This window comes from Salmo salar, chromosome 11 (assembly GCF_965601325.2).
Source record: "Salmo salar chromosome 11, fSalSal1, whole genome shotgun sequence".
Taxonomy (NCBI): Eukaryota; Metazoa; Chordata; class Actinopteri; order Salmoniformes; family Salmonidae; genus Salmo; species Salmo salar.
In genome coordinates this window covers 40,828,824-40,845,000 of record NC_138301.1, presented here as the reverse complement: position 1 = coordinate 40,845,000, position 16,177 = coordinate 40,828,824, and the positions used below count along the sequence as shown (strand labels likewise).

At 46.4% G+C, this 16,177-nt stretch overlaps 1 protein-coding gene across 10 annotated transcripts in view; it reads left to right on the top strand.

The window, feature by feature from the left end:
• The window catches only part of LOC106587854 (unconventional myosin-IXAa), a 183,645-nt gene that overhangs the window by 127,826 nt on the left and 39,642 nt on the right, over positions 1-16,177 (top strand). For 9 of the 10 annotated variants that reach the window (XM_082957939.1, XM_082957943.1, XM_082957945.1 and 6 more), the window contains 5 exons: positions 485-626; positions 1,800-1,995; positions 4,570-4,689; positions 6,865-6,940; positions 13,807-13,944. In XM_082957939.1, the coding sequence (XP_082814065.1) occupies positions 485-626; positions 1,800-1,995; positions 4,570-4,689; positions 6,865-6,940; positions 13,807-13,944 (672 nt within the window). The remainder of the gene's footprint in view (positions 1-484; positions 627-1,799; positions 1,996-4,569; positions 4,690-6,864; positions 6,941-13,806; positions 13,945-16,177) is intronic. The other variant, XM_082957944.1, reaches the window with a different exon arrangement.

The following is a 16,177-nucleotide window of genomic DNA, read 5'->3' as shown; positions in this document are numbered from 1 at the left end:
TCTCTGTCTGTCTCTGTCTGTCTCTGTCTGTGTGTGTCTGTCTCTGTCTGTGTGTGTCTGTCTCTGTCTGTGTGTGTCTGTCTCTGTCTGTGTGTGTCTGTCTCTGTCTGTGTGTGTCTGTCTCTGTCTGTGTGTGTCTGTGTCTCTGTCTGTGTGTATCTGTGTCTCTGTGTGTGTCTGTCTCTGTCTGTGTCTCTGTCTGTCTGTGTCTGTGTCTCTGTCTGTCTGTGTCTCTGTCTGTCTGTGTCTCTGTGTCTCTGTGTCTCTGTCTGTCTGTGTCTCTGTCTGTCTGTGTCTCTGTCTGTCTGTCTGTCTGTCTGTCTGTCTGTCTGTCTGTCTGTCTGTCTGTCTGTCTGTCTGTCTGTCTGTCTGTCTGTCTGTCTGTCTGTGTCTGTCTGTCTGTCTCTGTGTCTCTATCTCTGTCTGCGTTCCTGCTCGTGTATGCATTGTGATGACACCAACCCCCCTGCCATCCTTGTCCCAGCTTCCCCCAGGCCTCTAACCAGACTCTGCTGGACAAGTTCAAGCGGCAGCATGAGGGCAATGGCTACATTGAGTTCCCCGCAGTCATGGAGCCCGCCTTCATCATCCGCCACTACGCCGGCAAGGTCAAATATGGGGTCAAGGTCAGTGTCTGACTGTCTGAGTCAACAAGAGCTTCATGTGTGTCATAGCGTCCTAGCTTAAATCATTCCATAGAGTGGAATGGAAATGTCTGTAGGACAAACTACTGTTTACTCTGGCAGGAATACTCCTGGAAAGGACCATGTGAAAAGAGAACATCGAGCCAGCATGGTTCAGGTTAGCACGGTGGTGTTAAGGTTATAGGGGTCATCTCATATCTCACTGGTAGTTTCTTTTATTGGGGGGGTTGTAGTTCTAGTCAGGCAAGATGTTTCATGCATTTGGTCATACAGTATGCTGTAGCTGACAGGCGCACACACACACACACACACACACAGTAATGGGCTGTGACGACTTACACATACCTGTACAGGATGATTTGTTAATCACTCTCTTGGCCCAGTTCCCTGCTGCAGAGTCCTATAACCCAGACCTCAGACTTGGCAACCAGGAATATGTCCCACATTGTGCAGGTCTGGGCAGTCGTGTTTCACTAAACTTGTTTCTATGTCGTCTCCTGCGAACAACAAACGCTTCATTCTCTCTTGCACTCATTCAACCTGTTCATTTCCATGGGATTTACTATTGTTGTGTTTGGATAGAACGGAGTCCAAGTAACTTTTCATAGCTTGGTTGGAACCACATTGGCAATATATGAGGCATCAATCAATATAATTACGCTGCGGAGAGGAGCATTAAGAAAGGTTTTAATTAGTGGTGTTGCAATCCAGTTCAAACTGAGGCCATCCTCTAGGACACGGCTTCTTTAGTGACATGGTTTTGGAAACCTCAGGAGTTCTGCCATACCATACAAGAAGCTGCCTACCTGTTCCAATGAAAGTCTCACTAGAGAGGAAATTAAAAGCTGAAAGATGTATTGAAGCTAAGCAGAGCTTATGTGAACGTTAAACTGAGGGTGAACTGAGTGCAATGCTTAGCTCTTCTCTCTCTCTCTCGCTCTTTCTCTCACACGCATACTCTTCTCTCTCTCCCACATACACTCTCTCCCTTGTTCTCCCTCTCTCTTTCTCTCGCTCTCACGCACTCTCTTTTTTTTATCTGTCTCTCTCTCTCCTCTCTCTCACACGTACACTCTCTCCCTTGTTCTCTCTCACTCTCACGCACACTCTTTTTTTATCTCTGTCTCTCTATCACATTCATGTATCCCCACACAGGACTTCCGGGAGAAGAATACGGACCATATGCGTCCTGACATCGTGGCCCTACTGAAGAGCAGCAAAAACGCCTTCATCTGTGGCCTGATGGGCATCGACCCCCCAGCCACCTTCCGCTGGGCCGTCCTCAGAGCCTTTTTCAGAGCCATGGTGGCCTTCAGGGAGTCTGGGAAGAGACACGTACACAGGAAGACTGGTGAGTGTGCTGCACACTGAGTCCTTTTCCCTCTTTAGGCTCCTGGGTCCTTTTCCCTCTTTAGGCTCCTGGGTCCTTTTCCCTCTTTAGGCTCCTGGGTCCTTTTCCCTCTTTAGGCTCCTGGGTCCTTTTCCCTCTTTAGGCTCCTGGGTCCTTTTCCCTCTTTAGGCTCCTGGGTCCTTTTCCCCCGTTAGGCTCCTGGGTCCTTTTCCCTCTTTAGGCTCCTGGGTCCTTTTCCCTCTTTAGCCTCCTGGGTCCTTTTCCCCCTTTAGGCTCCTGGGTCCTTTTCCCTCTTTAGGCTCCTGGGTCCTTTTCCCTCTTTACGCTCCTGGGTCCTTTTCCCTCTTTAGGCTCCTGGGTCCTTTTCCCTCTTTAGGCTCCTGGGTCCTTTTCCCTCTTTAGGCTCCTGGGTCCTTTTCCCTCTTTAGGCTCCTGGGTCCTTTTCCCTCTTTAGGCTCCTGGGTCCTTTTCCCTCTTTAGGCTCCTGGGTCCTTTTCCCTCTTTAGGCTCCTGGGTCCTTTTCCCCCGTTAGCCTCCTGGGTCCTTTCTCCCCCGTTAGCCTCCTGGGTCCTTTCTCCCCCGTTAGCCTCCTGGGTCTTTTCTCCCCCGTTAGCCTCCTGGGTCTTTTCTCCCCCGTTAGCCTCCTGGGTCCTTTCTCCCCCGTTAGCCTCCTGGGTCCTTTCTCCCCCGTTAGCCTCCTGGGTCCTTTCTCCCCCGTTAGCCTCCTGGGTCCTTTCTCCCCCGTTAGCCTCCTGGGTCCTTTCTCCCCCGTTAGCCTCCTGGGTCCTTTTTCCCCCGTTAGGCTACTTTTTAAAGGGACATTTTATATATTTTTTACTTCATATTCATCCTCTCCAGCACTATCCAAACATCAACATATGTGAAAATTGCATGTTTCCCCTCCTCTCAAGGAAATGTTTTTTGAGGGAGATAAGTGTTTCCAATGACATCATCATTGCTGTGCATCATCAGATTTTAACCAATTATGAGTAGGCATTGCCTACTAATTGGTTTGTTATTTTTAATCAAGCCTTAGTAGACAATTAGTAAGCACTTAGAACGCAATGCTTACTTATAATTGGTTAAAATCATGATGCACACCAATGATGTCATTGGAGAAAAAAATATATTCTATATTCTTTATTACAAAAACATAAAAACGCATCATTTTCACACATGGTGCTGTAGATGATGAAGTTGAAACATTTTAAAATGCCCCTTTAATTCAAGTACACCAGTCATAAGGCATACAGAAGTTATGTAGCTGTAAATTATGAGGTGTTTGTGTGTGTGTGTGTGTGTGTGTGTGTGTGTGTGTGTGTGTGTGTGTGCAGACCGCAGTGCAGCCAGGGCACAGGCTGAGTCCTATACCCTCCTCTGTTTGTATATTGTAGTGCGTGTGCCTAGTGCTGGTAGTACTGTCCTGCATTCAATAGCTAGCTCTGTTAGCTTCCGCTCTTTATGACTGCCTTCTGTCCGTCAGTCCTTTAGTCTACAGTGGTGCCTTCTATCCCTCAAACCTTTAGTCTACAGTGGTGCCTTCTATCCCTCAAACCTTTAGTCTACAGTGGTGCCTTCTGTCCCTCAAACCTTTAGTCTACAGTGGTGCCTTCTATCCCTCAAACCTTTAGTCTACAGTGGTGCCTTCTATCCCTCAAACCTTTAGTCTACAGTGGTGCCTTCTGTCCCTCAAACCTTTAGTCTACAGTGGTGCCTTCTGTCCCTCAAACCTTTAGTCTACAGTGGTGCCTTCTATCCCTCAAACCTTTAGTCTACAGTGGTGCCTTCTGTCCCTCAAACCTTTAGTCTACAGTGGTGCCTTCTATCCCTCAAACCTTTAGTCTACAGTGGTGCCTTCTATCCCTCAAACCTTTAGTCTACAGTGGTGCCTTCTGTCCCTCAAACCTTTAGTCTACAGTGGTGCCTTCTGTCCCTCAAACCTTTAGTCTACAGTGCTGCTACCTCTTGTCTGCCTGCACTGAACATACACGTTGACATTGTGATTCAGCCATATGAACTGTACACTCCTAGATAACCAACTATAGCCTTTTTGATTCTTAAATACACTTTGACATAGTGTAACTTCCATGCTGACAAAGCAGTAAAGACATTGATTCATTTCCTTATGTGTGAGCGTCAATACCAACTGCTGGGGCCCCATACCAATTGGTGGAAATGTGTGTCAAAAACCTCACTCAATGTTCAAATTCTTGATTACTCATTCAGAGATGTGCTCACGCCAAATGTAAATGTAACACTATCAAAGGGGACATGGAGTTTTGAATTTTAAAATGGATCACTGATGACATCATGATCTCCTAAAGCTGACAGCGTGTGAAGGAGGGGAAATAGCCTTCAGGTTAACTCTGTCACCGTCAAACTCACCCTCCTAGAACCACAACGCATCCCACCTCCTCCCCCAACTGCAGTTTGAATGTGGTGTATATCCTGTCTCAACGTCTGGCAGGTATCTCTCCTAGTCTGCTGCTCTTCATTCTTCCTGCTGTCTAATCTGTCTTTCTCTTTCTTTTTTTCTTTCTTTTTGTTTTCTTCTCTTTTTTTTTGCTTCCCAAGGGCATGATGCCGCTGCTCCCTGTGCAGTTTTGTGCAGTGTGGATAGTTTTAGCTTTCTGCATCACCCTGTGCATCAGAGAAGTTTAGAGATCCTGCAGAGGTGCAAAGAGGAGAAGTACAGTAAGACTGCATTTCCCACAATACCTCTCTCTCCTCACTTTCATGCAACTGTGAGGGGTAACCGTAGGGGTGAAGAAGACCAACAGCATCAGACCAGAGACATTTTAGTAAATACACATTGTGATGGAGTTGAATTATAGCGTTCTTAAGATATCATTTTTGTGAGGGGGAACTAATTTAAAACCCCAAGATCTCTTGTTTACTCTTCATTAAAATCAGTAGTTTAGTTCCACAGCATTTGCCATCTACCTGTACGGTCTAGATATTTAGTAGGTGAACCTAGAAGGTATAATGTTTCTATTCATCCTTCCATCAAATTAGATGCTTGTTGGTCTCCTCTCCCCCTCTCCCAATCTCTGCATGCACCTGTATGTGTCTTAACAGCCAGTCTTGCATGTGACCTAGTATGAGCCTATGCTAGTCCCCCCCCCCCCCCACCTTCTCACTAACTCTGTGATTGTGGGGCGACCCAGCACTGAACGGTCCTGTTAGCATGGTGACAGGCACTCTAACCTCCTGTTTAATCCACGCTGTGGTCTGGGGTAAGACACAGTAACACCACTAGTCTCCACCATCACCACCACCATCAGACACATGCAGTGTTGTAACCATGTTTTCCTGGTGGCCCTGGCCTGTTACCCTGCCCTGGTACCTGCTCAGGGGCAGGGGGGCGTAGATCAGGGCTCATCTCACTGGTCCACCATGTCACTAGTCTGCACCCCCCCACAACTGAAATATAGAGAACATCTAGCCTATCAGAGGGCATGGTTGTGCTATTACCATATTGTTTGTTTATGCTTATCCTATTACCATATTCCAATCATCTCAGATCTACTTGAAGTGCCCACAGGTAGGGTCTAGGGGACGATCTGGACAGGTATGGTTTCCATGTAAGGGATGGGGGTTGGTTTGGAGGGGTTTCCACCCGTCCCTCCATTTCTCCCTCATGTAAATCTAACTAACCTATTCACACACAAACCAATAATATCCATCTTCAAGTGTTCTAGAAAAACACACAAGGTTTTTCAACGTCAAGTCCACACCAAGCACAGTTTTTAAGAGCTTGTAGCCAACTGTTTTTTCTTCTCTTGTTACCCTTCAACAGCGCCGGATATAGCAGAACTTACTGATGATACTGAAAACCATATAGCATACAGCCTTGAACCAGTCTGAAATGAGTTGCTAGAATGTACTTCACTTCAAATCACTTTCTCAGTGATGGGATGCTTTCTAGATGCTCTGTTTTCTCTCACTGTGTGTGATTGGCAGAGGTTTCACGACTTGAAGATGGAATGTTGGTGTATGGATTACATCATCTCCTCTGCCAGCTGTCATAAGCCAATCAGATTGAGGGAAACCTCACAGCTGCCAAAAACACAACCGTCACAGTTATTGAAAAATGCTTTCCTGACAAAACCGTTTTTTCTCCAATTGGAGGCCAACAATATCTCACTCAAATAGGTGCCTCTGAATTGAGTGTATGTATATTTTGGCTTCAGAGCTACAATGGTTCCTTTAAACATGATCCAGAAGCACCCATTGTTCTTTTTAAATGCAAAAATTCAGCTCAATTATATTTTGCATATTTGGATATTTGACAACAAAGTTATAGATTCTCCTCTCGATCTTCATGTATATCGTCATCAAATTCTTCATAGAATACCATCTTCCGAGAAAAGAGATGTTTCTTGGAATATCAGGATGATTCATGAATCATGGGTTTATATAAATATTTGGTTTCTGGGGAGTTAGAATTGGGGTTCTTAGTGTTGGACCGTCCCAATTATAAAAGGCATGTTTCCAATAACTGTCTTTAACAGTGTCCATACAGTGAACTAAAACCCTTGTTAATCATTAGTCCAAACTAAACTGAGTAACGCTTCCAAAATGGATCTTCCAGACTTCCATAATTCTCACAACCACGCTAACAGCAGACAAAACTCACTGTTAACCTCCATTATTTTTGGCACCATATAACCCGATTTAAATCAGACATTTGGATACATGGAACTGTCATTATGACATCATTACAACCAGAAACAGCCCAGTTCTGTCCACTGAGTTAGAAGTGGTACTGTCCTGGGGTCTAACATTGGTCTGGGTTTGGCCTGGTCCATCTTTGCGTGTCCTCTCACCTTGTTGTGTTCTCCTCCTTCCCTGTCTCTCCCGGCTCAGGTGTGGTCAGGAAGAGTCTACGAACACCGCTGTCGGACCTGCAGGGCAGCAACACGCTCAACGAGAAATCTCCACGGTAAGACCACCTGTGTACTGTACAGTGTATGCTGAGATATGTTGTCGCCTAGCAGTTAACAGCATTGGACCAGTAACCAAAACATTGCTGGTTTGAATCCCCGAGCTGACTAGGTGAAAAATCTGTAGATATGCCCTTGAGCAAGGCACTTAACCCTAATTACTCCTGTAAGTCTCTCTGGATAAGACTGTTTGCTAAATGACTCAAATGTCAAATGTTGATGATTCTGTACTAAGGAGCGTCATTGCTGAACACACTCCAGAGATTATCTACACAGTGTCCAGGGCAATGACGCTCCCCAGTACAGAAGAGGAGGGTTGTTTAATAATGACGCTCCCCAGTACAGAAGAGGAGGGTTGTTTAATAATGACGCTCCCCAGTACAGAAGAGGAGGGTTGTTTAATAATGACGCTCCCCAGTACAGAAGAGGAGGGTTGTTTAATAATGACGCTCCCCAGTACAGAAGAGGAGGGTTGTTTAATAATGACGCTCCCCAGTACAGAAGAGGAGGGTTGTTTAATAATGACGCTCCCCAGTACAGAAGAGGAGGGTTGTTCAGCAATGGGTTGGAGAAAAGTCTGACAAAGCTTTAAAATAATGAATAATGATTGTGCACTGACTCATATAACACCTTCCACTGCCCCCTAGAGCCCCATACCCCCTAATTAACCCCATAGCATGACATTACTGCCCCCTAGAGCTAGATACCCCCTAATTAACCCCATAGCATGACATTACTGCCCCCTAGAGCCCCATACCCCCTAATTAACCCCATAGCATGACATTACTGCCCCCTAGAGCTAGATACCCCCTAATTAACCCCATAGCATGACATTACTGCCCTCTAGAGCTAGATACCCCCTAATTAACCCCATAGCATGACATTACTGCCCCCTAGAGCTAGATACCCCCTAATTAACCCCATAGCATGACATTACTGCCCTCTAGAGCTAGATACCCCCTAATTAACCCCATAGCATGACATTACTGCCCCCTAGAGCTAGATACCCCCTAATTAACCCCATAGCATGACATTACTGCCCCCTAGAGCCCCATACCCCCTAATTAACCCCATAGCATGACATTACTGCCCCCTAGAGCTAGATACCCCCTAATTAACCCCATAGCATGACATTACTGCCCCCTAGAGCCCCATACCCCCTACTTAATCCCATAGCATGACATTACTGCCCCCTAGAGCCCCATACCCCCTAATTAACCCCATAGCATAACATTACTGCCCCCTAGAGCTACATACCCCCTTATTAACCCCATAGCATGACATTACTGCCTCCTAGAGCCCCATACCCCCTAATTAACCCCATAGCATGACATTACTGCCCCCTAGAGCCACATACCCCCTAATTAACCCCATAGCATGACATTACTGCCCCCTAGAGCTAGATACCCCCTAATTAACCCCATAGCATGACATTACTGCCCCCTAGAGCTAGATACCCCCTAATTAACCCCATAGCATGACATTACTGCCCCCTAGAGCTAGATACCCCCTAATTAACCCCATAGCATGACATTACTGCCCCCTAGAGCTAGATACCCCCTAATTAACCCCATAGCATGACATTACTGCCCCCTAGAGCTAGATACCCCCTAATTAACCCCATAGCATGACATTACTGCCCCCTAGAGCCACATACCCCCTAATTAACCCCATAGCATGACATTACTGCCCTCTAGAGCCCCATACCCCCTAATTAACCCCATAGCATGACATTACTGCCCCCTAGAGCTAGATACCCCCTAATTAACCCCATAGCATGACATTACTGCCCTCTAGAGCTAGATACCCCCTAATTAACCCCATAGCATGACATTACTGCCCCCTAGAGCTAGATAGCCCCTAATTAACCCCATAGCATGACATTACTGCCCCCTAGAGCTAGATACCCCCTAATTAACCCCATAGCATGACATTACTGCCCCCTAGAGCTAGATACCCCCTAATTAACCCCATAGCATGACATTACTGCCCCCTAGAGCTAGATACCCCCTAATTAACCCCATAGCATGACATTACTGCCCCCTAGAGCTAGATACCCCCTAATTAACCCCATAGCATGACATTACTGCCCCCTAGAGCTAGATACCCCCTAATTAACCCCATAGCATGACATTACTGCCCCCTAGAGCCCCATACCCCCTAATTAACCCCATAGCATGACATTACTGCCTCCTAGAGCCCCATATCCCCTAATTAACCCCATAGCATGACATTACTGCCCCCTAGAGCCACATACCCCCTAATTAACCCCATAGCATGACATTACTGCCCCCTAGAGCTAGATACCCCCTAATTAACCCCATAGCATGACATTACTGCCCCCTAGAGCCCCATACCCCCTAATTAACCCCATAGCATGACATTACTGCCCTCTAGAGCCACATACCCCCTAATTAACCCCATAGCATGACATTACTGCCTCCTAGAGCCCCATACCCCCTAATTAACCCCATAGCATGACATTACTGCCCCCTAGAGCCCCATACCCCCTAATTAACCCCATAGCATGACATTACTGCCCTCTAGAGCCCGATACCCCCTAATTAACCCCATAGCATGACATTACTGCCCCCTAGAGCCACATAGCCCCTAATTAACCCCATAGCATGACATTACTGCCCCCTAGAGCCCCATACCCCCTAATTAACCCCAATACATGACATTACTGCCTCCTAGAGCCCCATACCCCCTAATTAACCCCATAGCATGACATTACTGCCCCCTAGAGCCCTGTACCCCCTAATTAAAACAATGTTCCTCTAATGCTGTGTATGCCACAAGGAGGAACGGCTACAGAATATGCTTGTTTTCAGAGTACCCCTCTGGATCCCAGACAGTACTGTACTGTAGCGTCCATTTGAGAAGACACCTGCCGTGAGCCAGTATTTATCCGTCTCCTGAAACACATAACTCTGACCTGACATCATGCAGGAAACAGCTGCATGTGGGCTTTAGCACTAACTTAGTAACCCCGAGTCTCTGTGTGTGTGTCTGTGTGTCTCCTCCTCCTCCAAATCACATTAGCAGGACTTGTGTAACAGTCCAAGACTTGCCCTCTTGTAACAAAAGCACTGTTCTAAGGGTGGTCTTTTGCCACTTGCTGTGTACTGGGGCAGTAATGTCATGCTATGGTGTTAATTAGGGGGTATGTGGCTCTAGAGGGCAGTAATGTCATGCTATGGGGTTAATTAGGGGGTATGGGGCTCTTGGGGGCAGTCATGTCATGCTATGGGGTTAATTAAGGGGTATGGGGCTCTAGGGGGCAGTAATGTCATGCTATGGGGTTAATTAGGGGGTATGTGGCTCTAGAGGGCAGTAATGTCATGGTATGGGGCTCTTGTGGGCAGTAATGTCATGCTATGGGGTTAATTAGGGGGTATGGGGCTCTAGGGGGCAGTAATGTCATGCTATGGGGTTAATTAGGAGGTATGGGGCTCTAGGGGGCAGTAATGTCATGCTATGGGGTTAATTAGGGGGTATGGGGCTCTAGGGGGCAGTAATGTCATGCTATGGGGTTAATTAGGGGGTATGGGGCTCTAGGGGGCAGTAATGTCATGCTATGGGGTTAAAACCTCTACAGGATCGGTGGGTCCCCCACGGGACGGTTGAGCTAATGTTGGCTAGTGCGATTAGCATGAGGTTGTTAGTAACAAGAACATTTCCCAGGACATAGACATATCTGATATTGGTAGAAGCTTTAACAAGAATTTATCTAACTGCACTGTCCAATTTACAGTAGCTATTACAGTAAAATAATACCACGCTATTGTTTGAGGAGAGTGCACAGTTATGAACTTGAAAATGTATTAATAAACTTATACAAACTTTTGAACAGAGATGCAATGGTTCGTTGGATCAGTCTAAAACGTTGCACATACATTGCTGCCATCTAGTCGCCAAAATCTAAATTGCACCTTGGCTGGAATAATACATTATGGCCTTTCTCTTGCATTTCAAAGATGATGGTACAAAAAATATTTTTTTTAAACGCATGTTTTTTTCTATGTATTATCTTTTACCAGATCTAATGTGTTATATTCTCCTATATTCACCTCACATTTCCACAAACTTCAAATTGTTTCCTTTCAAATGGTATCAAGAATATGCATATCCTTGCTTCAGGTCCTGAGCTACAGGCAGTTAGATTTGGGTGTCATTTTAGGTGAAAATTGGAAAAAAGGGGCGGATTCTTATTAAAGGGACAAGTATCCATATTTCAGAACTGGCAACTGAAATATTTCTTACTCGTTTTCATATTTCTAGGGTTAGTCTCAAGTGTGGTCAGGGTGGAAACCTAATTTATTTCCACCAGGGCATTTTGTTTATATTGCTTTAGTGCTATAATTGCAATTCCCTAGGTAACAGAGTTATAGGTCTCCAGTTTAAATCATCAAAACTTATTGGGAGGCCCGTTTTAAATTGGAAATATATCTCACCACTGGGTTTCAGGATTTACTCTGTTCTTTATATGAATTTTAGACCTGATTACTTCCTGTAACTTGGCTAAAGTAGGTCTTTTGGTCTTCCATGACCTGTATGAAGAGAAATCTAAACAGGTCCTGCTAAGTCCAAACCAAGACACAGTCATTTACGCTCAGTCTTATTTTCAATCTGTCTCCACTGTCCAAACTTTTCTTGGCTGTGGATGCACGAAACAGAGCAAAATATGTTTGAAATGTAAGCCATGTTTTCCCCCCATCGGTTTAACCACAAAATAAAATATTACAAAAACCATGGGATCCTAGATTGGGCTGTAAAAACGAAATACTTTGAGACCTCAGTGTTGTTTTACTATGACTTAGCAAATAAATACTTTGGTGTTCATTGTTTTTTATGCAAATAAAACCCTAAGACAATGAGTAACCATTTTTGTTTGGGTGACCACATCAAACGGTACAATCCGAAGACAAATGGCTTGCTTTGTTTCCCCCCTCATATTTCATGTAGACGTGGTTTGTGTAACAAACAGTCTTACATCTTTAGAGATGTAACAAATAGTATACGTTCCAACATTTGGCCTGACTCCCAACAACACTACTGTTCTGTAAGTCTTCACATGTTTGTCTTGCCTTGGACTTATCACCCATGACACCACCCCATGGACCCGTGTCTAACCTCTGACCCCGTCCTGCTTGTAGGAAAGACGGAGCACCCACATTAGTAACATATATGTTCTATATGTACTCCCACATGGATACCGTGTTTAACGTGTCGTTGTGTATGGCCACAGACCCAGTAGGAGTTGGTGTATAAATCATTATGGGTCAGAGTGTGAAAACAAACCTCCCTCCCTGGCTGCTACGATAGCTTGTCGGGTGGAATCCATGATGGATGGCCTTCTCCTCCCTGGCTGCTGGGATGGATTACTGGGTGGAATCCGTGATGGATGGCCTTCTCCTCCCTGGCTGCTGGGATGGATTACTGGGTGGAATACATGATGGATGGCCTTCTCCTCCCTGGCTGCTGGGATGGATTACTGGGTGGAATCCGTGATGGATGGCCTTCTCCTCCCTGGCTGCTGGGATGGATTACTGGGTGGAACCCATGATGGACGGCCTTCTCCTCCCTGGCTGCTGGGATGGATTACTGGGTGGAACCCATGATGGACGGCCTTCTCCTCCCTGGCTGCTGGGATGGATTACTGGGTGGAACTCATGATGGATGGCCTTCTCCTCCCTGGCTGCTGGGATGGATTACTGGGTGGAATCCATGATGGATGGCCTTCTCCTCCCTGGCTGCTGGGATGGATTACTGGGTGGAATCCATGATGGATATCCTTCTCTCCAGCCCTGATGGCTTGCCGGGTGGAATCCATGATGGATATCCTTCTCTCCAGCCCTGATGGCTTACCGGGTGGAATCCATGATGGATATCCTTCTCTCCAGCCCTGATGGCTTGCCGGGTGGAATCCATGATGGATATCCTTCTCTCCAGCCCTGATGGCTTGCCGGGTGGAATCCATGATGGATATCCTTCTCTCCAGCCCTGATGGCTTGCCGGGTGGAATCCATGATGGATATCCTTCTCTCCAGCCCTGATTGCTTGCCGGGTGGAATCCATGATGGATATCCTTCTCTCCAGCCCTGATGGCTTGCCGGGTGGAATCCATGATGGATATCCTTCTCTCCAGCCCTGATGGCTTGCCGGGTGGAATCCATGATGGATATCCTTCTCTCCAGCCCTGATGGCTTGCCGGGTGGAATCCATGATGGATATCCTTCTCTCCAGCCCTGATGGCTTGCCGGGTGGAATCCATGATGGATATCCTTCTCTCCAGCCCTGATGGCTTGCCGGGTGGAATCCATGATGGATATCCTTCTCTCCAGCCCTGATGGCTTGCCGGGTGGAATCCATGATGGATATCCTTCTCTCCAGCCCTGATGGCTTGCCGGGTGGAATCCATGATGGATATCCTTCTCCTCCCCAGTCCTGATGCAGTATACTACCAGTGGTTACTCAGGAGTGTCTTTCTCTCTCCTGACTCCTCTCCTCAGGGCTTAAGGGGTTTGGTGTTAGGGGTTTTGGTGTTAGGGGTTGACCGTTAACCGACCCGAGCCGCTGTGTTGATAGGAAAACGTGCTGTTTGTTCAGGTGCTTGGCTAGGATGACCAGGGTTTACCTTGAGGCCTGAGGCTTTACACTGCAGAACCTAGGGCTAGGATAGCATATCCCATTTGTAGTGGTGCTTAATATGTCTACAGGACATGAAATACAGTCAATGTTGGTCAATAGTTTTCTTATTTAAGCTTTTTCCCAGCTCTTTCCAAGTTGTCCAGCTAAAATGAAATCTCTATTTTCTCAAGGCATATTTTTAACTGTGGATCATTTGAAACTTCCTAACCAGGGATGGTGTGGGCTGGAATGGGCGTGGTGGGCGGCAGGGCCGCCTGTCATCCAGCGGGTCCAACACGGAAGAGGACGGAGGAATTTTTGTCAACTCCACCAGCAGCAAGCTCCTGGAGAGAGCCCACGGCATCCTCATGTGAGTGACTCAACATCTTAGTTAACACCTGTCACCCACCCACCACCACCACTCCTTAAGTTACTGTCAGGACTGACTGTTTCTCTCTCAAACCTCCTACACCACTCCTTAAGTTACTGTCAGGACTGACTGTTTCTGTCTCAAACCCCCTACACCACTCCTTAAGTTACTGTCAGGACTGACTGTTTCTGTCTCAAACCCCCTACACCACTCCTTAAGTTACTGTCAGGACTGACTGTTTCTGTCTCAAACCTCCTACACCACTCCTTAAGTTACTGTCAGGACTGACTGTTTCTGTCTCAAACCTCCTACACCACTCCTTAAGTTACTGTCAGGACTGACTGTTTCTGTCTCAAACCTCCTACACCACTCCTTAAGTTACTGTCAGGACTGACTGTTTCTGTCTCAAACCCCCTACACCACTCCTTAAGTTACTGTCAGGACTGACTGTTTCTGTATCAAACCCCCTACACCACTCCTTAAGTTACTGTCAGGACTGACTGTTTCTGTCTCAAACCTCCTACACCACTCCTTAAGTTACTGTCAGGACTGACTGTTTCTGTCTCAAACCCCCTACACCACTCCTTAAGTTACTGTCAGGACTGACTGTTTCTGTATCAAACCTCCTACACCACTCCTTAAGTTACTGTCAGGACTGACTGTTTCTGTCTCAAACCCCCTACACCACTCCTTAAGTTACTGTCAGGACTGACTGTTTCTGTATCAAACCCCCTACACCACTCCTTAAGTTACTGTCAGGACTGACTGTTTCTGTCTCAAACCTCCTACACCACTCCTTAAGTTACTGTCAGGACTGACTGTTTCTGTCTCAAACCCCCTACACCACTCCTTAAGTTACTGTCAGGACTGACTGTTTCTGTCTCAAACCCCCTACACCACTCCTTAAGTTACTGTCAGGACTGACTGTTTCTGTCTCAAACCCCCTACACCACTCCTTAAGTTACTGTCAGGACTGACTGTTTCTGTCTCAAACCCCCACCACCACTCCTTAAGTTACTGTCAGGACTGACTGTTTCTGTCTCAAACCTCCTACACCACTCCTTAAGTTACTGTCAGGACTGACTGTTTCTGTCTCAAACCTCCTACACCACTCCTTAAGTTACTGTCAGGACTGACTGTTTCTGTCTCAAACCTCCTACACCACTCCTTAAGTTACTGTCAGGACTGACTGTTTCTGTCTCAAACCTCCTACACCACTCCTTAAGTTACTGTCAGGACTGACTGTTTCTGTCTCAAACCTCCTACACCACTCCTTAAGTTACTGTCAGGACTGACTGTTTCTGTCTCAAACCCCCTACACCACTCCTTAAGTTACTGTCAGGACTGACTGTTTCTGTCTCAAACCCCCTACACCACTCCTTAAGTTACTGTCAGGACTGACTGTTTCTGTATCAAACCCCCTACACCACTCCTTAAGTTACTGTCAGGACTGACTGTTTCTGTATCAAACCCCCTACACCACTCCTTAAGTTACTGTCAGGACTGACTGTTTCTGTATCAAACCCCCTACACCACTCCTTAAGTTACTGTCAGGACTGACTGTTTCTGTCTCAAACCCCCTACACCACTCCTTAAGTTACTGTCAGGACTGACTGTTTCTGTCTCAAACCCCCTACACCACTCCTTAAGTTACTGTCAGGACTGACTGTTTCTGTCTCAAACCCCCTACACCACTCCTTAAGTTACTGTCAGGACTGACTGTTTCTGTCTCAAACCTCCTACACCACTCCTTAAGTTACTGTCAGGACTGACTGTTTCTGTCTCAAACCCCCTACACCACTCCTTAAGTTACTGTCAGGACTGACTGTTTCTGTCTCAAACCCCCTACACCACTCCTTAAGTTACTGTCAGGACTGACTGTTTCTGTCTCAAACCTCCTACACCACTCCTTAAGTTACTGTCAGGACTGACTGTTTCTGTATCAAACCCCCTACACCACTCCTTAAGTTACTGTCAGGACTGACTGTTTCTGTCTCAAACCCCCTACACCACTCCTTAAGTTACTGTCAGGACTGACTGTTTCTGTCTCAAACCTCCTACACCACTCCTTAAGTTACTGTCAGGACTGACTGTTTCTGTATCAAACCCCCTACACCACTCCTTAAGTTACTGTCAGGACTGACTGTTTCTGTCTCAAACCCCCTACACCACTCCTTAAGTTACTGTCAGGACTGACTGTTTCTGTCTCAAACCCCCTACACCACTCCTCTTT